At 43.6% G+C, this 27,232-nt stretch overlaps 1 protein-coding gene across 6 annotated transcripts; it reads left to right on the top strand.

Annotated features, from left to right (window-relative positions):
* Positions 1 to 6,105: 6,105 nt before the first annotated feature.
* Positions 6,106 to 27,139, top strand: lmnl3 (lamin L3). 6 transcript variants are annotated; one of them, XM_052511345.1, is made up of 14 exons: positions 6,106 to 6,519; positions 6,861 to 7,251; positions 11,792 to 11,948; positions 12,422 to 12,547; positions 14,142 to 14,312; positions 16,112 to 16,192; positions 16,589 to 16,714; positions 18,582 to 18,802; positions 19,555 to 19,777; positions 22,607 to 22,714; positions 22,870 to 22,986; positions 23,212 to 23,316; positions 23,426 to 23,608; positions 26,102 to 27,139. In XM_052511345.1, exons 2-14 carry the CDS (start codon positions 6,887 to 6,889, stop codon positions 26,138 to 26,140), a joined length of 2,022 nt encoding a protein of 673 aa, XP_052367305.1. In that variant the 5' UTR covers positions 6,106 to 6,519; positions 6,861 to 6,886; the 3' UTR covers positions 26,141 to 27,139. The 6 variants fall into 6 exon arrangements, with proteins under 6 accessions (XP_052367305.1, XP_052367304.1, XP_052367308.1 ...); XM_052511344.1 differs by having other exon boundaries at positions 6,106 to 7,251; XM_052511348.1 differs by having other exon boundaries at positions 6,110 to 7,251; positions 23,541 to 23,608.
* The last annotated feature ends 93 nt before the right edge of the window (positions 27,140 to 27,232 follow it).

The raw sequence follows: 27,232 nt of genomic DNA, 5'->3' as shown, positions 1-27,232 counted from the left end.
AGATGAGTGAGTGAGACGAGTGAGGGCAGTGAGAGGGGGAGGGAGAGATGAGAGAGTGAGACGAGTGAGGGCAGTGAGAGGGGAGGGAGAGATGAGAGAGTGAGGGCAGTGAGATGGGAGGGAGATGAGTGAGTGAGACGAGTGAGGGCAGTGAGAGGGGGAGGGAGAGATGAGAGAGTGAGGGCAGTGAGATGGGAGGGAGATGAGTGAGTGAGACGAGTGAGGGCAGTGAGAGGGGGAGGGAGAGATGAGAGAGTGAGACGAGTGAGGGCAGTGAGAGGGGGAGGGAGAGATGAGAGAGTGAGACGAGTGAGGGCAGTGAGAGGGGGAGGGAGAGATGAGAGAGTGAGACGAGTGAGGGAGAGATGAGAGTGAGACGAGTGAGGGCAGTGAGATGGGAGGGAGAGATGAGAGAGAGACGAGTGAGGGCAGTGAGAGGGGAAGGGAGAGATGAGAGAGTGAGACGAGTGAGAGCAGTGAGATGGGAGGGAGATGAGTGAGTGAGACGAGTGAGGGCGAGGGAGAGATGAGAGAGTGAGACGAGTGAGGGAGAGATGAGAGTGAGACGAGTGAGGGCAGTGAGATGGGAGGGAGAGATGAGAGAGTGAGACGAGTGAGGGCAGTGAGAGGGGAAGGGAGAGATGAGAGAGTGAGACGAGTGAGGGTAGTGAGATGGGAGGGAGATGAGTGAGGGCAGTGAGATGGGAGGGAGATGAGTGAGGGCAGTGAGATGGGAGGGAGATGAGTGAGGGCAGTGAGATGGGAGGGAGATGAGTGAGGGCAGTGAGATGGGAGGGAGATGAGTGAGGGCAGTGAGATGGGAGGGAGGGCTTTGGACATGGATGAACTGGGGTATTACAAACTCACTTGACTTTCAACCAATGATCCTATTGTCTTTGTAACTCTGGCGTGCTTACCTGTAAACTCACAGCTAGGATAGATAGGGGGATGGATGGATGGACAGACAGATGGATCAAATGGATTGGTAGGTGGATGGATGAATGGATGATTCCACCCCCTGCGCAACCCAATTGAATGCCTGGGTACAGTACAGTACAGGTGCCCCTTTAGTATTGACCCTAGGCATCACAGTCAGGAGGTAGTCAGCTTGCCAGTAATTGAGAGGTCAGGAATAAAGGCTGAGACAGAATTGGGGGCTTTTGACTGAACTAGAACATTACAAACCCTCTGTTCCTATACTGTATTGGGCTTGCCAAAGTTTTTGTGGTATGCTTTTCTAGTTTTTGTGCGAGTCATTCTACTAAGATCACAGCCGGTGCAGGGGGACAATCTGAAACACACTTTCTCCTTTACACTCGATTGCTGCAGGGCTATTTTCTGGAGATTTGTCACCCTCTGCTGTTTGATTAACCAAATGACCCAGAATTTTCCCACTGTCAAATTATTGTCAAGTGGGACTGTGACTGTTCTCATCCTGTCACAATCTCATAGAAATGATAATGAATGCATAGGTACTATGTCATTGTTTATTGAGTACCGTGGTGTAAGATGTTCAGCAGTGTTTGGAGCTTGAGGCCAGACACATAGTGGGCACACAGTATGTAATGATCAAACACATTTCACCGATCTCTTGTCTAATTATTACAACGACCAACTAATATTTTTTAGAATCGTTATGTTGTGCTCGGTATATGATTAGCTGTGCCACAAAGTTACCACATCAAACTCACCCCAACCCTCATGCTCCTACAGAGCACCACCCGAATACCAGACTTTTATTAAACAGGCATGACAGAATGGAACTGACATAATCAAGTAATGAAAAACACAGATACTATAAAAGTAAAAATAGTGATATAAATTCTAATTTGGGTTAGTTTATGCAGTTGTGAAATTAGCTAGGTCCATGTTTTCTACAAAAGATAAGAAAAGTTGCCAGATATCATACAATTGAATTGCAGATCATTTTAAGGAATAGTGCCTTTTCTCTAGCTTGAGATGACCATGACTTCCTTTATCCAATGGCTGACAGTAGTTAGAGCATTGGACTAGTAACCGGAAGGTTGCAAGGTCAAATCCACGAGCTGACAAGGTACAAATCTGTCGTTCTGCTTCTGAACAAGGCAGTTAACCCACCGTTCCTAGGCCGTCATTGAAAATAAGAATTTGTTCTTAAATTACTTGCCTAGTTAAATAAAGGTGAAATATAAAAAGATATACAGTACCTGTCCAGAGGGGAATCCAACTAGCTAACATAGCCTCCCTCTCTGTTGGACAGCCATAGCCAGCTAGCTAACATAGCCTCCCTCTCTGTTTGAGTAGGCTAAACTAGCTAGCCAGGTAAGTGAAAGTGGGAAAAAAAAATACACTCCTTCTCTCGCTTCTCCTTAATTTTGAAAGAAATATTTTTTTTTTCAAATAGTCATTCTCTTTGAGTCAACTACTCAACACATGTTATGCACTGCAGTGATAGCTAGCTGTAGTTTTTGCTTTCAGTACTAGATTAATTCTGTGATCCTTTGATATGGTGGACAAACTGTCAGTTTATTCTGCAAGAGCTCTGACCGGTTTGGAGGACCTCCGGGAAGTTGTCATAACTACTGTGTAAGTCTATAGAACGGGGTGAGAACCATGAGCCTACTAGCTTTTGTATTAAAGTCAATGTACCCAGAGGACAGAAGCTAGCGGTCTGCTGGCTATACCATGGTGCTACCCTGCAGAGTGCTGCTGAGGATTCTGTAGCCCTTCATTGAAAAACAGTGTGTTTTAATGAATTATTTGGTGACGTGAATAAATATTTAGTATAGTCTTATCTAAAAATAATGACTTGTATTTGCAAAAATGTATTTGCAGAAGGTTCTATAGGCCTCTCCAGTACCTTGGAAAACATCTCAGAAATGGACTTACAGAAATCAACACATTTCATATATGTCCAAAGCATGTGAAATAAGGTAGCAGGAGCCTGCTATAATACATAGGTCACAAGTTTAGACCATTTCTGGTCTAAACTTGGATCATTTTGCCTTTGACCAATGCAGCCGAAGGACTATTTTAAAGTGTATTATAGCATGTCTCAGACATATAAAGAAGAAGAATGTATCTCTGAAGCATACTCTGCCAAATTTCATCTGAAATTCCTAAATCATCTTCCACTGGTCTGTCTGTCTGTTTAACAGGGGCTCACATCCTTTCGAGAGGAGTACCTCAAAATCCCTTCTGTAAGAAGTATGACAGAAGTAGACAGACCCAGAGACCTAGGAGCACATTCTGTCAGACTTCACTTCAGGCGTCTGGTGGCCACAGAGGCATTCGGCATTTCCCGGTAGTGCATTTGGGGGCTTCCAGTGACTTCCTTTCCTACTGGCAGGAAGTTGGGAGGGACCACAGGGAAGGATGTTTCCCTAGGTGAGGAAGGTGATCCTGTCCTTTGGTCTTAACAACAAGGACAAGGGCACGACTCAGTCCCACAAGAGTGTTCGCCTTTTGTTCAACACGGTGGCTCGAGTGTTCCCCAGAGCATCAATCTGGGTGCCAAGGGGCCCTCTCCAGTCACTTTTGCCCGACATTGGCTCAGATTACTTTACCACAAGGTTTGTCATTTATTCCAACGCTGAGCATTACATTGGGCAGCAAGACACAACTACGCACAGAGATCATTTCCTACCACAGACAATTGAAACTGGCTGCATTTTTTGAAGATGACGAAACTGATCTGTCTAACAGGCATCGTTTCATGCCCAAATCCGTCCGGGAACCTCGGTTCAACAAACTACCTCCTGTCATCCTGTGCCTGATTCAAATCGGATAAAGATTCCATATCCAGACTGCCTGTCGTTGACAAAGAAACATCACACTCAGGCTGGTTAAAGGGTTATACTTTGCACAAAGTAAAAGCAGCATTTTAGAAACAAGTTTACCATCTGCATGTCTGCTGTTAGAGGTGTTCAATGGCTACACCATAAAGGAGATAAACACTCCAAATAGACATAATGGGACAACACCTGGGATAGTGAAGACAGACAAGAAGGAATGTCAAGCATCATTTGTTTTCCTTTTTCAACAGTGTAACCCTTTATTTCTGACTTATAAGCATCTGCTGAAGAATGTGCTGCATGGCAGCCACTCCCTCCAGCATTGAGGTCTCGAACCACCTTCTCCTCTGAGTTCAAGTGTTATTGTCACATGCACAAGAACAGTGAAATGCATAAGAATAGAGCCAACCATCTCAACTTCGGTAAAGATGTTTTTCTTGGTCCTGTTCAGACTTTGTAAATCAAACAAATACATGTGTGAACACCAAAATGTTTTTTTTTGTTTCAACTTTTGTTACAATAAATAGTGAATGATTTATAAACTGTATGTCACTCATTCCCTGAGGGGAATAAGAAATCCTGAAGATCATATTGTGTTAATCATAACCCTATGCACCAGAGGGACATTAACCTCAAAACACAGCCAAGTGGTTCTCCCTTGGCCTGTCTCTCAGTAACGTTCTTTGGCCTGTTTGTAGGTTCTTAGCATGTTTCCCAATTTACGTCTGAACTTCTCAGTTCTTCTCAGGGTAACCATGATCCACAAAGATCCCCTCCATCTTCTTGTAGAAGGCATTTGGAGGGACCCTGAGAGCCAGCATGTTGAGTCAAGTGAGTTTGAGAGTTGGAGGGACCCATGAGAGACAGCAGGTTTAGTCAGGATAGTTTGAGAGCCGTGACAAATGACAGTAATCAGATGGGACATATTTCATGTATTTATATTGTACAAGTGCTTGATTATTTATTGCATGAAGCACTTTCAGTGTTTACAACATTGAGACCCTTTTGGAAATAGGCCCCTACCTTACAAGACCTGTTGTGTGAAGTTTGCTCTGCTGAACTTGATATCTTGACATTTGCTGTGCCTGAGCTACATTACTGAAGAATTGAATATCGCATTTTACACTGAAATTATTATATCAGCCTTTTGTATTGCAAACACTGAACCTGCAATTCTAAGCCCGCCAGCCCCTACAGTTTATGTACTATTTTAAACATATTTGTAATAAAATATATATTTTGTGATAATCCTGTGTTGTGTGATTCCATTACCAGCATCCAGGTGTGGTCTCCATTGATCCTGCCCTATCATAAAACCTGTGGTTGTTACAATGTTCTATTCAGATTTTTTGCATTTGTTACAAGAGAGCGAAAGAGGCAAGAGGGTTTACTCCGCCCAAAATCTGTCCACAAAGGAGGTCAATGAGAGGGTCCGATTTGGTCAGCAAAAAAATGCAATTGCTAATTTGCTACATGAGGCTTCTTTGATCGAATAAAGCTTTCGTTATGGTTAGGTTGTTACGACTGCACTGATATAAGTGGACGCATGTGGAATTTCGGAAACTTTGAAAAAAACATTTTATATTAGAGTTGTGCCCGTTCACACACATATCTGCCCTCTCTTTGGCTAGAATGGTCCCACCTGATCTCGCCTGCCTTCCATCTTTGAGGACATGCGTGTGTGTGTGTTTGAATTTTTGAAACTAGTTTTCATTGGGAAGGCACGTAAAGCATTTTTATCAAAACGAATCACTTTTGCATGTGAAAACACAGAATCCTACTTATAATTGTCACTTTTTTTTAGATGACTTCACCGTGGGATTTGAACGGGGCGCCTGGCTCACGCCCAGGAGGCAGCTCGGTTCCAAAACTAATGCAATCAACTCGATACACAACACGCCATCCAGGGCGCCCGGCCAGATTAATCGAATCCCCTTAATGAAAGTAGGTTTGCTGCTACAGGAGGTTAGGGCTGCGTCCAGTACGAAAAAACATACTGCAACGTTCAATTAAACGGAAATGGTGCTGTTCTGAATGACCAGTTGAACAACTAGGAGGGGTTGGGTTGTGGGTTCAAAATGCATCACTGCCCTTTAATTAAATACATCACTCGTTGCATCAAGCCACACCCACCAAATGGAGCAAACATACATAGGAGTCTGTTCCAGAACGTAGCAAACATTTAATCGAACTGAATTGGTGCATTTTCCAGAGCCACTCCTGCAACTAATCAGAGCAAACAAACAATTAATTCAAATGGACCAATGGCCTTAAAATTCACATTCAGATGATTACAGTATTGTTTCTAGTAATGGCACCTCCACACTCTTAGAACATTTAATTGTGTAGGGATGTCATGTGAAATCTCTAATACGTGTAATGCACGTTTCTTTTGTTATTGATAGGCTTTACACGTACCTGCGTATTCCACGTTATTCTACGGATGCCCTCCATTTATTTATAACATACACTGATTATTCATTTATTCTCCATTCATCTGCGCCACCACCTCCAGCACAGTAGGTGTCAGCCTTCACCTCAAACGTTTGTTTGCGGACCACCATTATACCAAAGAAGAAGAAGAAGAAGGAGCGAAGAACTCAGTGCAAACCAATAATGTATAACATCCTGGAATGTAATTCTATCTATTGGCCATTGAGAGTTCACCCCAGTAGGAGCAGTCCTCCACAGGAATGAATGGAATTCTACAGTATTTCAATTCATTGTTTCAAGGACAAAATGACATGTATTTAAGTACTTATTTTGTAATGTTGGGGACAGTAACATTAGCTATCTCTAAAAAGTATACTTGTTTTACTTGTAATGTTTATATATTAGTTTTCATGTTTTATTTGTATGTTAAGCTCACATAATAGTAATGTAAACGTATGTATTAAGCTGTATGTAATATAATGAATGTGGCAAAAACGAATGTAGACATTAATACATGCATATCTATAGCTTCCTAAATGTTTTACAACGTTGGGGGAGTGCCAAGATGGAGGCACGGTGGCTTCAACACAGCGCCCCCTAAAAGTCATCTAGTTGTATACATAAATTATTGGTGCAAACTCATCCCAAACCCAGCGCATGCAGTCACATGAGAACGCGCCATGGCTTCAGTTACCTCAACCAGTCGCTCAACTCGCTCCTCCCGACGAAGCGGCCCCGGCCCGTCCAGCACCAGCCCAACCCGGCTCTCCCGAAGCCAGGAGAAAGAGGAGCTTAGCCACCTGAACGACCGCCTGGCCGCCTACATAGAGCGGGTCCGCCAGCTGGAGAATGACAAGTCCTCAATGCTGCTTCTCCTGGAGGAGAAAGAGGAGTCCACGACCAGGGAGACGGCCAACGTCCGGCGGCTGTACGAGACCGAGTTGGCCGACGCGAGGAAGAGCTTGGACGTGCTGGCTAACGACAGGGCCCGGCTGCAGATAGAGATGGGTCATCTTTCTGAAGAGCATAGCAACCTACAAGCCAGGTAACGTTAGATATAATAACATACAAACCAATCTATGTTTGTCCTGTGTATTGGCGCTGTTGTCATTGAGTGTTGAGATAAATAAAAAAAATAGCACAGTGTTAGTTTGCAATTAGGCCCAAATTGTTGCAGTAAAAAGTTTATATTTTGGGATAGGGTACGAAAGTTGAACTAAGCTAATGATGCATTTCTAAGTCAAATTCTTCAAAAATCAATGTTTTGCCTTTATCATTAATTAAACAATCTCATTCTCCATTTAAATAATACTAATTCGGTGGGTGCTTATTTGTCCTATTTCACCCATGTATGACTGTGTATTATACACGTGTGAATTGTTAGTGTTTTTTTGCATATCCCAACTCCCCTTAGACACTCTTGGAGTATGGGGTTCCCCATTTATGATCACATTGTTTGTCTTTGCAAGATATAATCTACAGATAGTAATGATGACTTTTTGAGGAAGAGACCTCAGAGAGATTTGGTTTGTCATCTTTCTTTCCTAACAAGAAGCATGAGCATATCCTCCTGTTATTATTATCCTTCTGCTATCTCTTGTTTGAATAACCACAATATCATAACAGTAACCTAATGTCATAATAGTAGCCTAATATCAATAGAACCATATGCCGTGTATTAACATCCACAATTAAAGTAACAATTGAATTATACCCAGAATAAAAAACGATCTCTAAAATCGCTCCCTTCAGGAAGTGAAGCGCATAAGCACTTGATTTCTGTCATCTCTATTCTATCCTAACAGGAACCATAGTAACCATCAGACTTCTGTCATCTCTATTCTATCCTAACAGGAACCATAGTAACCATCAGACTTCTGTCATCTCTATTCTATCCTAACAGGAACCATAGTAACCATCAGACTTCTGTCATCTCTATTCTATCCTAACAGGAACCATAGTAACCATCAGACTTCTGTCATCTCTATTCTATCCTAACAGGAACCATAGTAACCATCAGACTTCTGTCATCTCTATTCTATCCTAACAGGAACCATAGTAACCATCAGACTTCTGTCATCTCTATTCTATCCTAACAGGAACCATAGTAACCATCAGACTTCTGTCATCTCTATTCTATCCTAACAGGAACCATAGTAACCATCAGACTTCTGTCATCTCTATTCTATCCTAACAGGAACCATAGTAACCATCAGACTTCTGTCATCTCTATTCTATCCTAACAGGAACCATAGTAACCATCAGACTTCTGTCATCTCTATTCTATCCTAACAGGAACCATAGTAACCATCAGACTTCTGTCATCTCTATTCTATCCTAACAGGAACCATAGTAACCATCAGACTTCTGTCATCTCTATTCTATCCTAACAGGAACCATAGTAACCATCAGACTTCTGTCATCTCTATTCTATCCTAACAGGAACCATAGTAACCATCAAACTTCTGTCATCTCTATTCTATCCTAACAGGAACCATAGTAACCATCAAACTTCTGTCATCTCTATTCTATCCTAACAGGAACCATAGTAACCATCAGACTTCTGTCATCTCTATTCTATCCTAACAGGAACCATAGTAACCATCAGACTTCTGTCATCTCTATTCTATCCTAACAGGAACCATAGTAACCATCAGACTTCTGTCATCTCTATTCTATCCTAACAGGAACCATAGTAACCATCAGACTTCTGTCATCTCTATTCTATCCTAACAGGAACCATAGTAACCATCAGACTTCTGTCATCTCTATTCTATCCTAACAGGAACCATAGTAACCATCAGACTTCTGTCATCTCTATTCTATCCTAACAGGAACCATAGTAACCATCAGACTTCTGTCATCTCTATTCTATCCTAACAGGAACCATAGTAACCATCAGACTTCTGTCATCTCTATTCTATCCTAACAGGAACCATAGTAACCATCAGACTTCTGTCATCTCTATTCTATCCTAACAGGAACCATAGTAACCATCAGACTTCTGTCATCTCTATTCTATCCTAACAGGAACCATAGTAACCATCAGACTTCTGTCATCATCTCTATTCTGTCATCCTATCTAACAGGAACCATAGTAACCATCTAACAGGAACCATAGTAACCATCAGACTTCTGTCATCTCTATTCTATCCTAACAGGAACCATAGTAACCATCAGACTTCTGTCATCTCTATTCTATCCTAACAGGAACCATAGTAACCATCAGACTTCTGTCATCTCTATTCTATCCTAACAGGAACCATAGTAACCATCAGACTTCTGTCATCTCTATTCTATCCTAACAGGAACCATAGTAACCATCAGACTTCTGTCATCTCTATTCTATCCTAACAGGAACCATAGTAACCATGAAACTTCTGTCATCTCTATTCTATCCTAACAGGAACCATAGTAACCATCAGACTTCTGTCATCTCTATTCTATCCTAACAGGAACCATAGTAACCATCAGACTTCTGTCATCTCTATTCTATCCTAACAGGAACCATAGTAACCATCAGACTTCTGTCATCTCTATTCTATCCTAACAGGAACCATAGTAACCATCAGACTTCTGTCATCTCTATTCTATCCTAACAGGAACCATAGTAACCATCAGACTTCTGTCATCTCTATTCTATCCTAACAGGAACCATAGTAACCATCAGACTTCTGTCATCTCTATTCTATCCTAATAGGAACCATAGTAACCATCAGACTTCTGTCATCTCTATTCTATCCTAATAGGAACCATAGTAACCATCGGACTTCTGTCATCTCTTTTCCTCCCACCAGGTGTTTGTTTAGTAATAATGGCAAAGAGTCGGAGCTAAGATTTAAAGGGAGACTGAACTCAGTGATTCCCTTTGTTTTTCTGTTGCTCGTTTAAAGGCCTAATGCAGTCAAATGATTTTTCCAGATTTTTCCTGAGTTTTATATAAATTTTTCCTGATTTTTTTTTCCTGAGTTTTATATACATTTTCACACTGAGGTTGGACTAATACTGTGAATTTGTGAAAATGATAATGTACTTTTAGTGTAAAAGCTGTTTGAAAGACCACCTGAAATGTCAGCCTGTTTTGGTGGGATGAGGGTTTTGGCCGTGGTTACATCACCATGCTGTGAATTAGTTAATAGACCAATCAGAAAGAGTTCCAAGCCTCTCTGCCAATAACAGATAGTTGTCAGTTTTCCCCTCCCCATTCAGACCACTCTGACAGTCATAGCAAAATTCTTGCTTGAGAAATTGCTCTTTGCTAAGAAGCTATATATATATATATATATATATATATATACTGTTTTCAACTAAAATTTTCACAGTAAGCTACTTAATTGTTACCCAGAAATTATTTGATATTGAGGTAAAAATGGCACCTGTGGACCTTTTTTTTTAAACGTTAAAGAAAAATGAGATGTCAGTCTTGGGGGTGTGGTTTGATAACACACCCACATCGAACCACGCCCACATCGACCCACACCTGCAAGACTGAAATCTTTTTTTTATTAAAAGGTCCAAGGGAGCTGTTTTTCTCTGAAATATTTTCTCTCTTTTTCATTTGTTGCTTTTGCCACACCATATCAACAGAGCCACTAGCTTACCACCTCCCCAAAATAGTCACAATTCATCTAAGATGAATCAAGAAATCTGTAATTAATTTTGATGTTTTTGCAGAGGACATTTTTGTTGTGCAATTTTTACATCCTAGCTTGGTGTTTGGTGCAGTATTTCTCAAGTTCAAAAATGTGCATGAAAACTAGCATTGCAATGCAGATGAATATCCTGTCTGCTGCTGCACACACAGAGCTATTTGTTTGGTATTTTATTCGGATCCCCATTTCACTGTTGCAAAAGCAGCAGCTGCTCTTCCTGGGGTCCACACAGAACATGACATCATACAGAACATGAAGAAACAACAGCTAATGCCACATTTCAACCAGAGAAGTTGGTTCTTGCATTCATTTGCGCTTTAACTTCAGTCATGTTCAGAACAGAACGTTAGGATGGATAGACAACAATGCCACGTCACATACTCTAGGTGCAATACACACGAAGGCCACTAGATGGGGACCTAGTTCCACTAACAGGTAGTCCCTGTAACACCATAGTTGGCTAACCTCCTGAATTCTGTAGTCATGAAAGGTTGCCAGTTCGTATCCCGAACTGACTAAATGAAAAATGTGTCGATCTGCCCTTGAGTAAAGCACTTAACCCAAAATGCTCCTGTAAGTCACTCTGGATAAGAGCCTCTGCTAAATTACTCAAATTGAAATGTGATCTCTTTTTCCTCCCACCAGGAACAATGGAAGCCATATCTTCTCGTCTCTTGTCATCTCTTCACTCCTTCCAGGAATCATACTAACCTTCCTGACCTCTCACTTCTTTCTATCACTTTTGCCTCCTTCCTGGAACCATAGTAACCACCTGTCTTCTCTCTGCTCTCCTCCTTCCAGAAACCATGGTAACTACCTGTCTTCTCTCTGCTCTCCTCCTACCAGGATCCATGGTAACCACCTGTCTTCTCTCATCTATCCTCCTTCCAGGAACCGTAGTAACCACCTGTCCTCTCTTTTTCATCCTACCAGGAACCAGAAGAAGGAAGCAGAGTGTAACATGGCCATGGGTCAGTGGAGGAACTTGGAGGCGGTCCTCAACTCTAAAGACGCAGAGCTGGCCAATCAACTGGCAGATAACAGAAGACAGGCGGATGACGTCACTGACCTACAGGCCCAGGTGGCCAATGTAAGGACTAGACTGCCATCTATAGGCCTTCTAGTGAGGTTAATTTAACGTTTTGTTTAAAGTTAAATACAATTAAACCAACACCACATAGATGTTTTTGCAGCATTTTGACAGTGTTATGCATCAGGTTCTGTGTCGGCTGTGAACGCAGCTCTGAGAAGGAGTGGTTGACAACGCAAAAGGCATTAAACAGCATCAGACAAAAACAAAGTATATTCTGCCTAGAGATGTGCCGATTCAACCTTTTGATTCTCATGTTATCATGTTTTTTTAAATAGTCTAAAGCTAACTAGTTTTATTTGCCATAGGTTTAAGCTGGTACTAGTGTAGGGTGGCTAACATTAGCTTGCAAGCATCTACTGAGAAGACGCTTATGAGACGTGGCCAGGTCATTTATGAGGGGAGTTGCTTCGTTTTGGCTAAATGTTAAGTCCTCGAATGCAAAAGGTGATCTCTTTGACTCCTTGTCTCAGTTGGAGTGTGGGCTGGCGGAGACTAAGACCCAGCTGAACTCTGAGATGTTGAGGAGGGTGGACCTGGAGAACCAGGTGCAGACGCTACGGGAACAGCTGGAGTTCCAGAGACACATTGGCGAACAGGTAACACACACACACACTTCAAACCGGACACACACACACTTCAAACCGGACACACACACACTTCAAACCGGACACACACCCACTGCAGTAACTGCTGCATAAGAAAGACCTCACATGTGGCCCACTATTACCACAGAAGTGACACAGAAGTCAGATTGATTGGTTGTTGAAGTGGGTAACTATTTACAAATACTAATAATAAGATATCAAACTCAATGTTGTCTCTGCCTGTTTTTCTAGGAGGTGTGGGGTATCCACAGCATGCAGGAGGGAAGGGGTTAATGAAGTGGCTAGGGGTAGGAGGGTGAGAAGAAATGGTTAAGAGCTGGGGATTGAAATGGAATGTGGCCCATGTCGTTTCCTCCATGTTGAGTAGAAGGGGTGGTGGTGGTGGCAATAGGGTCTGGGAGAGGACGAGGGGTTAGAATGGAATGTGGCCCATGTCGTTTCCTCCATGTTGAGTAGAAGGGGTGGTGGTGGTGGGAATAGGGTCTGGGAGAGGACCCATGTCGTTTCCTCCATGTTGAGGGGAAGGGGTTAATAGGGTCTGGGAATGGAATGGATGTGGCCCATGTCGTTTCCTCCATGTTGAGTAGAAGGGGGGTGGTGGGAATAGGGTCTGGGAGAGGACTAGGGGTTAGAATGGAATGTGGCCCATGTCGTTTCCTACATGTTGAGTAGAAGGGGTGGTGGGAATAGGGTCTGGGAGAGGACTAGGGGTTAGAATGGAATGTGGCCCATGTCGTTTCCTCCATGTTGAGTAGAAGGGGTGGTGGTGGTGGTGGGAATAGGGTCTGGGAGAGGACTAGGGGTTGAATGGAATGTGGCCCATGTCGTTTCCTCCATGTTGAGTAGAAGGGGTGGTGGGAATAGGGTCTGGGAGAGGACTAGGGGTTAGAATGGAATGTGGCCCATGTCGTTTCCTCCATGTTGAGTAGAAGGGGTGGTGGTGGTGGGAATAGGGTCTGGGAGAGGACTAGGGGTTAGAATGGAATGTGGCCCATGTCGTTTCCTCCATGTTGAGTAGAAGGGGTGGTGGTGGTGGGAATAGGGTCTGGGAGAGGACTAGGGGTTAGAATGGAATGTGGCCCATGTCGTTTCCTCCATGTTGAGTAGAAGGGGTGGTGGTGGTGGGAATAGGGTCTGGGAGAGGACTAGGGGTTGGAATGGAATGTGGAGTTTCCTCCATGTTGAGGGTGGTGGTGGTGGTGGGAATAGGGTCTGGGAGAGGACTAGGGGTTAGAATGGAATGTGGCCCATGTCGTTTCCTCCATGTTGAGTAGAAGGGGTGGTGGTGGGAATAGGGTCTGGGAGAGGACTAGGGGTTAGAATGGAATGTGACCCATGTAGTTTCCTCCATGTTGAGTAGAAGGGGTGGTGGGAATAGGGTCTGGGAGAGGACTAGGGGTTAGAATGGAATGTGGCCCATGTCGTTTCCTCCATGTTGAGTAGAAGGGGTGGTGGTGGTGGGAATAGGGTCTGGGAGAGGACATGGGGTTCGAATGGAATGTGGCCCATGTCGTCTTCCTGCGGTAGACGTGTGTGTCTGTTCATGTCTGTGTGTGTGTGCGTGCGTGCGCACGCACGCGTGTAGGAGGTCAGGGAGATCCGGAGCAGACATGAGAGTCGCCTGGTGGAGGTGGATTCTGGAAGACAGAAAGAATTTGAGAGTAAGTTGGCCGAGGCCATGCAGCAGCTACGGCAGGAGCACGACGGACAAATCCAGCAGTATAAAGAGGATCTGGAGAAGAATTTCAATGCTAAGGTACACACTCTCTTTCACTCTCTCACTCTCCCTCCCTCCCTCTCTGCCTCGTCCCCTAGCCCTACCTCCCCTAATTGGAGTAAACTAATGGACAACAACAGTTAGGCTTCTACTTCCAGCGTATTGTTTTGGGTTAAGTGCTTTGCTCAAGGGCAGATCGTTTTAGTCCCACTCAGCAATCCTCAACCCATCCCATCTATCTGAAGACCATTCAGTTTAGATTTCTATATGCTATATATTTTTCAACTATGCTGTGATGTTTAACAAAGTTCTGAACCTATGTACATTTTACAGACACAGTATATTTTGGATTATGTTGAGGTTTGTGTGTATGTACAGTACCAGTCAAAAGTTTTTATTTGTACTATTTTCTACATTGTAGGATAATAGTGAAGACATCAACACTATGAAATAACACACATGGGGTTATGTAGAAACCAGAAAAGTGTTAAACAAATCAAAATATATTTGATATTCTTCAAAGTTGCCACCCTTTGGCTTGATGACTGCTTTGCACACTCTTGGTATTCTCTCAACCAGCTTCACCTAGAATACTTTTCCAACAGTCTTGAAGGAGTTCCCACATGCTGAGCACTTGTTGGCTGCTTTTCCTTCACTCTGCGGTCCAACTCATCCCAAACCATCTCAATTTGGTTGGGGAATTGTGGAGGCCAGGTCACCTGATGCAGCACACCATCACTCTCCTTCTTGGTCAAATAGCCCTTACACAGTCTGGAGGTGTGTTGGGTCATTGTCCTGTTGAAAAACAAATGATAGTCCCACTAAGCACAAACCAGATGGGATGGCGTATCACTGTGAATGCTGTGGTAGCCATGCTGGTTAAGTGTGCCTTGAATTATAAATAAATTGCAGTATCACCAGAAACCACCATCACAGCTCCTCCTTCATGCTTCACAGTGGAAACCACACATGCAGAAATCATCAGCTCACCTACTCTGCGGCGGTTGGAACCCAAAAACTCAAATTTCGACTCCTCAGAACAAAGGACATATTTCCACCGGTCTAATGTCCATTTCTCCTGTTTCTTGGCCCGAGCAAGTCTCTTATTATTGGTGTCCTTTTAGTAGTGGTTTCTTTGCAGCAATTTGACCTTGAAGGTCTGATTCATGCAGTCTCCTCTGAACAGTTGATGTTGATGTGTCTTGATGTTGAGACCTTGTCACAACACAACTGATTGGCTCAAACGCATGAAGAAGGAAATAAATTCCACTTTTGAACTTTTAACAAGGCACACCTGTTAATTGAAATGCATTCCTGGTGACTACCTCATGAAGCTGGTCCTGAGTGGCGCAGCAGTCTAAGGCATTACATCGTTGTGCTAGAGGAATCAATACAGACCTGGGTTCGATCCCGGGCTATATCACAACCAGCCGTAATCGGGAGACCCATAGGGCGGTGCACAATTGGCCCAGCGTTGTCTGGAAGGGTTTGGCCGGAGGGCTTTACAAGTAGGCCGTCATTGTTAATAAGAATTTGTTCTTCACTGACTTGCCTAGTTAAAAAATAAAAGAAAGCTGGTTGAGAGAATGCCAAGAGTGTGCAAAGCTGTAATCAAGCCATAAGGTGGCTACTTTGAAGAATTTCACATATATTTTGATTTAACACTTTTCTTTGGTTACTAAATGCTTCTATATGTGTTTCATTATTTTGATGTCTTTACTGTTTATTCTACAATGTAGAAACTGTGTGTGTGTTGCTGGTGTATAACTGTATGTGTTTCTCTGAGAGAGCTGTGTGTCAGGGAGTCTCTGTGTGTGTCGTGCACACTGTTAGAGCAGGAGTGCATGATGACGGAAGAGAACAGAGGAGTGAGAGAGATGCCAGTGCAGATTAGGGAGAGCTTTGTGCAGCTGATCAAGGTATTCTCACCGGTCCAGCCCGTGTTAGGTAGAAGTGTCCTCATATTGTAGCCAATAGCAAACACTTGAGGTACACCTTATTTGGCTTGCTCTGTAAAATGGAACCAACCGACTTGTCCCGAAAGTGCAAACCCAGTCCACCATATGTACTGGTCAAATCAAGTTCACCTCAAGTATTCAACATGTATGCAGTTGACTCTGGTATGTTAGGTACCTCCACTCATATGATGAAGTTATTTAGAAACATTGCTGTAAATCCAAATGTTTTATTTTATTTTTTCAAATTTGTGGCTTATGGTAAACCTATAATGTAGCTCAGTCTCGTGTCAAAACATATGACATTAACACATTGCTTTTCCTTTGGTGTGTATGTAACATGGGTGTGTGTTTTGACAGCTGGAGAACGCCCATCAGACGGCGCTGAAGAGTAGTGACTTTGCCTCGTCCACCAGAGAGGAGCTGTCTGCCACCAAGCTCCGCATCGAGACCCTCTCCTCACAACTCAATCACTTCCAAAAACAGGTACTTGCTGTATGTGTGTAGGGCTAAGGTTGCCCATAGATGCTGATCTTGGGTCAGTTTTGCATTTCCCCCAATATGGTTATGCTTAAGATTGGGGAAGTGAAGCTGATCCTAGATCTGTAGCTAGGGAACACTTCACCCCGGCGGTGTGTCTGAGTGACATTCCAGAAACCGGTACCTACCAGGCTGCTGCTTGGGCTTTATTATAGTACTGGAACATTTGACTGGTTTCAGACTGAAAAACAACATCACTATGTACAGTCGTGGCCAAAAGTTTTGATGATGGCAATTTGCGTATACTCCAGAATGTTATGAAGAGTGGTCAGATGAATTGCAATCAATTGCAAAGTCCCTCTTTGCCATGCAAATTAACTGAATCCCCCAAAAACATTTCCACTGCATTTCAGCCCTGCCACAAAAGGACCAGCTGACATCATGTCAGTGATTCTCTCGTTAACACAGGTGTGAGTGTTGACGAGGACAATGTTGGAGATCACTGTCATGCTGATTGACTTTGAATAACAGACTGGAAGCTTCAAAAGGAGGGTGGTGCTTGGAATCATTGTTCTTCCTCTGTCAACCATGGTTACCTGCAAGGAAACCTGTGTCGCCATCATTACTTTGCACAAAAAGTGCTTCACATACAAGGATATTGCTGCCAGTAAGATTGCACCTAAATCGACCATTTATTGGATCATCAAGAACTTCAAGGAGAGCGGTTGAATTGTTGTGAAGAAGGCTTTAGAGCACCTAAGAAAGTCCTCAAGCACCAGGACCGTCTCCTAAAGTTGATTCAGTTGCGGGATCGGGGCACCACCAGTACAAAGCTTGAATGGCAGCAGGCAGGTGTAAGTGCATCTGCATGCACAGTGAGGCAAATACTTTTGGAGGATGGCCTGGTGTCAAGAAGGGCAGCATAGAAGCCACCTCTCTCCACGAAAAACATCAGGGACAGACTGATATTCTGCAAAAGGTACAGGGATTGGACTGCTGAGGACTGGGGTAAAGTCATTTTCTCTGAATCCCCATTCCGATTGTTTGGGGCATCTGGAAAAAAGCTTGTCCGGAGAAGACAAGGTGAGCGCTACCATCAGTCCTGTGTCATGCCAACAGTAAAGCATCCTGAGACCATTCATGTGTGTGGTTGCTTCTCAGCCAAGGGAGTGGGCTCTCTCACAATTTTGCTTAAGAACAAAGGCATGAATAAAGATTGCTACCAACACATCCTCAGAGAGGAACTTCTCCCAACCATCCAGGAACAGTTTGGTGACGAACAATGCCTTTTCCAGCATGATTGAGCATATTGCCATGAGGCAAAAGTGATAACTAAGTGACTCGGGGAACAAAACATCGATATTTTGGGTCCATGGCCAGGAAACTCCCCAGACCTTAATCCCATTGAGAACTTGTGGTCAATCCTCAAGAGGCGGGTGGACAAACAAAAACCCACACATTCTGACAAACTCCAAGCATTGATTATGCAAGAATGGGCTGTCAACAGTCAGGATGTGGCCCAGAAGTTAATTGACAGCATGCCAGGGCTGATTACAGAGGTCTTGAAAAAGAAGGGCCAACACTGCAAATATTGACTCTTTGCATCAACTTCATGTAATTGTCAATAAAAGCCTCAGACACTTATGAAATGCTTGTAATTATATTTCAGTATTCCATAGTAACATATGACAGAAAAATCTAAAGACACTGAAGCAGCAAACTTTGTGTAAATTAATAATGGTGTCGTTCTTTAAACTTTTGGCCATGACTGTATGTTGACTGGTGTCAGGGAGTCTGAAAGTTGTCTGTGTGGATGACTTTCTCACAACCCCTATTTCTCTCTGATTCTTCTCTCTCTGTCTCCTCCCCTCAGAACGGGGCCTTAGAGGGGCGTGTGCGGGAGCTGGAGCGGACCCTGGACCGGGAGCGAGAGGTGTGGCAGCAGCGACTGAGCCACAAGGACGAGGAGATGTCGGCCATGCGGGCCCAGATGCAGAGCCAGCTGGAGGACTATGAGCAGCTGCTGGATGTCAAGCTGGCCTTGGACATGGAGATCAACGCCTACCGCAAGATGCTGGAGGGAGAGGAGCAGAGGTACGTACACATCAGACCTTGTTCAAATACGTTTTGAAATGGGGAATTCTACTAAATCAAATCTGAGTAAAGCAAATCTATTCTGAATTATTCAAGTCTTTGGGGCAACCTTAATTTCAACCTAGGTCTGACACACACACACACACACACACACACACACACACACACACACAAGGTCCTTTCACCAAACATAAAAAAACTAAGAGGACCAAGACACTCTTCATGTCATTAGTTAAAAAGCCTTTATTTAAACTGGCCTTCAGGGAGTAACAACAAACCATCTTCTTAACCCTGATTTGAAGAGGAAGTGGTTACAGAATAGTCATTGGTGGACACAACATAGTAAACGGTATTTCCATTTTAGTCATTTAGCAGAGCTCTTATCCAGAGTGACTTGCAGTAGTGAGTGCTTACATTTTCATATTTGTTCGTACTGGTCCTCTGTGGGAATTGAACCCACAACCCTGGTGTTGCATGTGCCATGCTCTACCTCTGAGCCACATGGCAGTAGGAAATGTATATATATTCAAAATTGTGATGTAGATATATTATCCAAAATGCATGTTTAAGGTTAGAAGTATTAGAAAAGACAAAGTAGTCGTGGTCTTGAATAGGGGAGGGTACATTTAGTGAGAACAAGGGAGTCATACATAAAACAAGTCACTAGATGGCAGCAAAGATGGAGCACAGTAGATAAAACAGAGAAACCAGGGTTTCCCAAACATCTCCCTGACGTTGTTCTGTGTTTCCAGACTCCACCTCTCCCCGAGCCCCTCCCAGCATGGGGCCGTGGCACGCACACACGCACACGGCGCCCGCCGAGTTGTCCGCGGGAAGAAACGCAAGAACGAAGGTGGCACGGGGTCCTCGCCAGCCTACAAGGTCTCGCAGCACGCCCAGGCCCACAGTCACATGATGGTGTCGGAGATAGACCTGAAGGGGAACTACGTCATGCTGAAGAACAACTCTGAGAAGGTACCTACTGCCTTGCTCTGACCAATTAGGAGAGTCTGTGAACTTACCACCCACTCTGACCAATTAGGAGAGTCTGTGAACTTACCACCCACTCTGACCAATTAGGAGAGTCTGTGAACTTACCACCCACTCTGACCAATTAGGAGAGTCTGTGAACTTACCACCCACTCTGACCAATTAGGAGAGTCTGTGAACTTACCACCCACTCTGACCAATTAGGAGAGTCTGTGAACTTACCACCCACTCTGACCAATTAGGAGAGTCTGTGAACTTACCACCCACTCTGACCAATCATGAGAGTCTGTGAACTTACCACCCACTCTGACCAATCATGAGAGTCTGTGAACTTACCACCCACTCTGACCAATCATGAGAGTCTGTGAACTTACCACCCACTCTGACCAATTAGGAGAGTCTGTGAACTTACCACCCACTCTGACCAATTAGGAGAGTCTGTGAACTTATCACCCACTCTGACCAATTAAAGATGGAATCCGCAGTAGGGGGAATCTGTGCCACTGGCCGCCCCAACAGCATTGTTATTGTTGTTGCTGAGCTGAGGAGTGTCGTGCAGCATGGTTATGAAATGCAGTACATGTTGTGTTCTTCTATCGTGCAGCATGGTTATGAAATGCAGTACATATTGTGCTCTTCTATCGTGCAGCATGGTTATGAAATGCAGTACATGTTGTGTTCTTCTATCGTGCAGCATGGTTATGAAATGCAGTACATATTGTGTTCTTCTATCGTGCAGCATGGTTATGAAATGCAGTACATATTGTGTTCTCTATCGTGCAGCATGGTTATGAAATGCAGTACATATTGTGCTCTTCTATCGTGCAGCATGGTTATGAAATGCAGTACATATTGTGTTCTCTATCGTGCAGCATGGTTATGAAATGCAGTACATATTGTGTTCTTCTATCGTGCAGCATGGTTATGAAATGCAGTACATATTGTGCTCTTCTATCGTGCAGCATGGTTATGAAATGCAGTACAAATTGTGTTCTTCTATCGTGCAGCATGGTTATGAAATGCAGTACAAATTGTGTTCTTCTATCGTGCAGCATGGTTATGAAATGCAGTACAAATTGTGCTCTTCTATCGTGCAGCATGGTTATGAAATGCAGTACATATTGTGTTCTATTGTGCAGCATGGTTATGAAATGCAGTACATATTGTGTTCTATTGTGCAGCATGGTTATGAAATGCAGTACATATTGTGTTCTTCTATTGTGCAGCATGGTTATGAAATGCAGTACATATTGTGCTCTTCTATTGTGCAGCATGGTTATGAAATGCAGTACATATTGTGTTCTTCTATTGTGCAGTATGGTTATGAAATGCAGTACATATTGTGCTCTACTATCGTGCAGCATGGTTATGAAATGCAGTACATATTGTGTTCTTCTATCGTGCAGCATGGTTATGAAATGCAGTACATATTGTGCTCTACTATCGTGCAGCATGGTTATGAAATGCAGTACATATTGTGTTCTATCGTGCAGCATGGTTATGAAATGCAGTACATATTGTGTTCTATCGTGCAGCATGGTTATGAAATGCAGTACATATTGTGTTCTTCTATCGTGCAGCATGGTTATGAAATGCAGTACATATTGTGCTCTACTATCGTGCAGCATGGTTATGAAATGCAGTACATATTGTGTTCTTCTATCGTGCAGCATGGTTATGAAATGCAGTACATATTGTGCTCTACTATCGTGCAGCATGGTTATGAAATGCAGTACATATTGTGCTCTTCTATCGTGCAGCATGGTTATGAAATGCAGTACATATTGTGCTCTTCTATCGTGCAGCATGGTTATGAAATGCAGTACATATTGTGTTCTTCTATTGTGCAGTATGGTTATGAAATGCAGTACATATTGTGCTCTACTATCGTGCAGCATGGTTATGAAATGCAGTACATATTGTGTTCTTCTATCGTGCAGCATGGTTATGAAATGCAGTACATATTGTGTTCTATCGTGCAGCATGGTTATGAAATGCAGTACATATTGTGTTCTATCGTGCAGCATGGTTATGAAATGCAGTACATATTGTGTTCTTCTATCGTGCAGTGCGATGATGTCAGAGATGGAAATAAGTGTTTGTAATTTCTTTGTTGTAAAATCACAAAAGGACAAGGCAGTTTGACCATTAATAAGGATTCAATCTTGAAGTACCTACCGCCTGGCTTCAACCAATCAAGTGTTGAGTGAATCTGAAGTTCTACGTCTCCTTAGTGTACTATTTTGAGTCTAAAGTCACCCAGGCCACTGGTTAACCAGTAGTCTCTAAAGTCACCCAGGCCACTGGTTAACCAGTAGTCTCTAAAGTCACCCAGGCCACTGGTTAACCAGTAGTCTCTAAAGTCACCCAGGCCACTGGTTAACCAGTAGAGTACTAGATGAGGGATAGGGTGTCATTGAGTCTCTTTAAGTCCAGTGTTTTGTGTTTACTAACCTGTGTTTTGTGTTTACTAACCTGTGTTTTGTGTCATTGCAATGCAAATGTATCCTGACAAGGATTCCAGTCTCTGAAACTGTGTGAAAGATCTGGGTTGTGTTCAGTAGGGCGAAGCGTTTTTTAAACCGGAAGTGCTACTTGAACTTGTCCAATTTAGAAGAGAGACCATTATTTTCCATTGCAAAACATTTTGCTCCAGTACGCCCAGCTGAACGTGCCGCTGTCCCCAATCTGAATTTCATCTGGGTCGTATTCATTTGGGCTCACCGTTGTACATTTTTTTTTAACAGAACAAGCAGTCCTTATTGGACATGTCTAATGAATAAGAACTGGCTGTTTTTTTATCTGCTGTTCCAGGAGCAGCCACTAGGGGGCTGGGTGGTGAGGAGCAGTCACCTGGACTCTCCTGAACTGTTCTTCCAGATCCCCCCTTCCTACATACTGGCTGGGGGCAACACCCTCACTGTGAGTACACGCATGCACCTAATACACACACGTACGTATTGGGGGAAACTAATCAGGCCTCAATATTCGATGGTTCTCATCTCCAAAACTGAAATAACATTTAAAACATGCATTGTTGCCAGCTGACCGTGTGGGACTGTGATTGTGTGTGTCAGATCTGGGGTTCGGAGGCAGGCGTAGAGGCCTCTTCAGGTGACCTGGTCATGAAGAACCAGAGGAACTGGGGTCCGGTCAACAACGTGATTGTCACCCTACTGAACCCAGATGAAGAGGTGACCCATCCTTACTGGCCACCATGACCCAGTCTACTGGCCAGATCTACTTAATACATTTCTATATTTTTGTGCACCAGGGGAAATCAAGTTAATTTCATTTATATCCTTGTACACGGGTGACTATAGTTAATTTGATTTCTATCCTCGTGCACTTCTCTAATAGCCGTCTACTCAATCAGTACAGCTGTGAGCAGATGTTTGATGTTTGTCTATCATCACTAGGAGACCGCAGAGCTGCGTGTGCAGGAGAGAGGAGAGGAAGACTCCGATGTAGAGGTTGATGAAGAGTTTATGGAAGGGAGTGATGTTCACTACCTCAGGAGACAGGTAAACACACACACACACCCCAGGGGATGTGTAAATTCACACTGATCTGTCTACGCATGCATACATGCATACATATCTACCTACCTACCTACCTACCTCCCTCCCTCAGAAAACCTCTAAACACGCTGCTCCTCAGCAGACAGGTAAATGCTGTACCCAGGCCTGTACCCAGGGGAAACTGATCAGTACTGTGTTTTTGATCTCCATTCCCCTTGATGGAAAAGCCCAAGAGAAGGAAAAGGAAGTGCTGTCTGGTGTTGTGAACAGCCTGTCTCATGACAGACTGATGGAGGTGAGGTGACTGTCTACAGCGAGGCTGTTGACTCCCTGCATGTGTCTCAAATCGCCCCCTATTCCCTATATAGTGCACTATAAAGATGAGGGGGCCATTTGGGTCGAAGCCCCTGTTTGTCTAATCCCTACTACAGCTCTTAATGCTCCATAACCTAACCTGTATGGTGCCATAGTAAGTCCCACATGGCATTCTATTCCCTATATAGGACACTTGTTATGGCTTTTGTGGGGTACAACATTCTTAAATAGCCATTTCTTTTAGACACAAATGCAGGTACTGGAGGTTCCAACTCATTTCCCATTTATCCAGAAATCCAATCAATACGTGTGAGTTCCTGATTGCAATGATCTTCACAAATGTACTACACACAAGGTCTGGCTCTTTCACACAGTTCCAGGTTTGGGTAATGAAGACATTCCAGGTATTTTGAACAAAGCTGCTGATGATGATGGCAAAATTATCTTAAAAAATGGCACTAAAATGATCAGAAGCCAAACAAAATGACATGGTTGGAAACTCTGCTTGGCGTCTATCAGCCTATTCCAATGACTGAATGGCACCATACACATTTCTAATACATAATCCATAATCATTTCAAAATGTTATTTTAATATCAAAATGGTTCTTAAAGCACTAGTTTTGAACAGCGCCTGTGTGCTTAAGTACGGCCTTGGGTGCATCCGAAATGAAGTGGCCTGCAACACCTCATTGCAAATGGCTGCTGTTCCTCCCGTGTGATGACACAGCATGCGGTGTGTTCCTCACCCCTGCATGAACCATGCTTGCTGTGTGTTCCTCACCCCTGCATGAACCATGCTTGCTGTGTGTTCCTCACCCCTGCATGAACCATGCTTTTCACCCACGACTGCGTGGCCACGCACGCCTCCAACTCAATCATCAAGTTTGCGGACGACACAACAGTGGTAGGCTTGATTACCAACAACGACGAGACGGCCTACAGGGAGGAGGTGAGGGCCCTCGGAGTGTGGTGTCAGGAAAATAACCTCACACTCAACGTCAACAAAACTAAGGAGATGATTGTGGACTTCAGGAAACAGCAGAGGGAACACCCCCCTATCCACATCGATGGAACAGTAGTGGAGAGGGTAGCAAGTTTTAAGTTCCTCGGCATACACATCACAGACAAACTGAATTGGTCCACTCACACTGACAGCGTCGTGAAGAAGGCGCAGCAGCGCCTATTCAACCTCAGGAGGCTGAAGAAATTCGGCTTGTCACCAAAAGCACTCACAAACTTCTACAGATGCACAATCGAGAGCATCCTGGCGGGCTGTATCACCGCCTGGTACGGCAACTGCTCCGCCCTCAACCGTAAGGCTCTCCAGAGGGTAGTGAGGACTGCACAACGCATCACCGGGGGCAAACTACCTGCCCTCCAGGACACCTACACCACCCGTTGTTACAGGAAGGCCATAAAGATCATCAAGGACATCAACCACCCGAACCACTGCCTGTTCACCCCGCTATCATCCAGAAGGCGAGGTCAGTACAGGTGCATCAAAGCTGGGACCGAGAGACTGAAAAACAGCTTCTATCTCAAGGCCATCAGACTGTTAAACAGCCACCACTAACATTGAGTGGCTAAGAGCGTCTGCTAAATGACTTAAATGTAATGTAAATGCTGCCAACACACTGTCATTGACACTGACCCAACTCCAGCCATTTTAATAATGGGAAATGATGTAAATATATCACTAGCCACTTTAAACAATGCTACCTTATATAATGTTACTTACCCTACATTATTCATCGCATATCTATATACTGTACTCTACATCATCGACTGCATCCTTATGTAATACATGTATCACTAGCCACTTTAACTATGCCACTTTGTTTACTTTGTCTACACACTCATCTCATATGTATATACTGTACTCGATACCATCTACTGTATGCTGCTCTGTACCATCACTCATTCATATATCCTTATGTACATATTCTTTATCCCCTTACACTGTGTATAAGACAGTAGTTTTGGAATTGTTAGTTAGATTACTTGTTGGTTATCACTGCATTGTCGGAACTAGAAGCACAAGCATTTCGCTACACTCGCATTAACATCTGCTAACCATGTGTATGTGACAAATAAAATTTTATTTGATTTGCTGTGTGTTCCTCACCCCTGCATGAACCATGCTTGCTGTGTGCTCCTCACCCCTGCATGAACCATGCTTGCTGTGTGCTCCTCACCCCTGCATGAACCATGCTTGCTGTGTGCTCCTCACCCCTGCATGAACCATGCTTGCTGTGTGCTCCTCACCCCTGCATGAACCATGCTTGCTGTGTGCTCCTCACCCCTGCATGAACCATGCTTGCTGTGTGCTGGCCAACACACACATTATGAGTCTAATTGTTTGTGTGAGTGATCATTGCTGTACTAATTGTATGTTTGAGTGTTTGCACGAGGCATCTGTCAAGAGGCTGAGAGTGTGTATTTCTTCACTGACACTGTTGTATGTTTTCCAGGCTCCGGGGGGAACAAACGAGAGTTGCTCTGTTATGTAACTCCACCTTCCTCCTTTCTCAATTCTGACCTGAGAACGCTGCATCTGACCCGGGAATTCCCAGGAATACCACTGGAAAGGCTACAATGACATCCTATCCCCTACATAGTGCGTTACTTTGCCATGAACCACAGTGTGGGCACTGCACAGGGAAGTGGGTGTCATTTGACACTGGCCATGTCACCAATGGTATTATTTATGTGCCCTGTGGGAGCTTGATGGGGATTTGGGAGCACTGCTACACAAATGTGTGTGATTTCAATGCAGATTTTTTTCCTAAACTAATGCAACAATTTGACTGGTTGTATAGTTGCCTGTACCTGGAAAAATAGTGGGTAGCCCTTTAAAATGGCAGATCTGTTAGTGCTGTGTAGTCAACTCCTATGGTCATTTGTCTAAACAGCACAGACAGATCTGGGACCAGGCTTGTAATTCTTTAAGCAGCGACATGGCGTTTGTCCTGCTACTCTGGCGTTCCTAACACGTCTCTCCTCCCGCTTGCTGCGAGTGACATTCATGTGCCCCTTACTGTCTTTAATGCCACATCATTCAATTGTCAACGTTTTTAAGAAAATATGTTTCATTTGTCATACAGTATGAATATGCCTTGACAGACTGTTCCACTTGTATGGTATTACAGTATGTTAGTACTATAACTAACTGTAAGATGAATGTTTTCTGGTGTTTTTACCCTTTAACCTGCAGCACTTTTTGCCATTGAGAGAGGAGTTCTACACTGAATATATCCATCATATAATGTGGTCATGTTTAATGTTCATCCTGAAGTATGTGGACAGGATGCTTTTCCTGTGTTTCACAGGTACTTTGGTGGCTTTGCAATATGGTTTCTTATTTTATTTCTGAAACTTTATTTTCTTTCTATTTATAAAACAACTAACTGTAACATCCTCTGAACGTTCAATTGACGTCCCAAAACTCAATGTTGGCTTGTCCTTTATGCACCAAAATACTTGTGATTTCAATAAAGATTGTTCCTTAACTAATGTCAGTGTTTGGTTAATTGTTGGTGTGGTTTGGTATAGCCTGTGCCTGTAAAGACTATGGATAACCCTTTGCATAAAATGGTTCTCTG

Source organism: Oncorhynchus keta, unplaced genomic scaffold, assembly GCF_023373465.1.
Source record: "Oncorhynchus keta strain PuntledgeMale-10-30-2019 unplaced genomic scaffold, Oket_V2 Un_contig_6736_pilon_pilon, whole genome shotgun sequence".
NCBI classification, from domain to species: domain Eukaryota; kingdom Metazoa; phylum Chordata; class Actinopteri; order Salmoniformes; family Salmonidae; genus Oncorhynchus; species Oncorhynchus keta.
Note: the sequence above shows the minus strand (reverse complement) of the source record. Positions and strands in the feature narration are given on the sequence as shown.

Coding starts and splice junctions, on each gene's coding strand:
- lmnl3 (XM_052511345.1), top strand. CDS start 6,887: ATGGCTTCAGTTACCTCAACCAGTCGCTCAACTCGCTCCTCCCGACGA. Junction 12,548..14,141: donor AGAGACACATTGGCGAACAG/GTAACACACACA, acceptor GCACGCGTGTAG/GAGGTCAGGGAGATCCGGAG. Junction 18,803..19,554: donor CTGGAGGGAGAGGAGCAGAG/GTACGTACACAT, acceptor CTGTGTTTCCAG/ACTCCACCTCTCCCCGAGCC.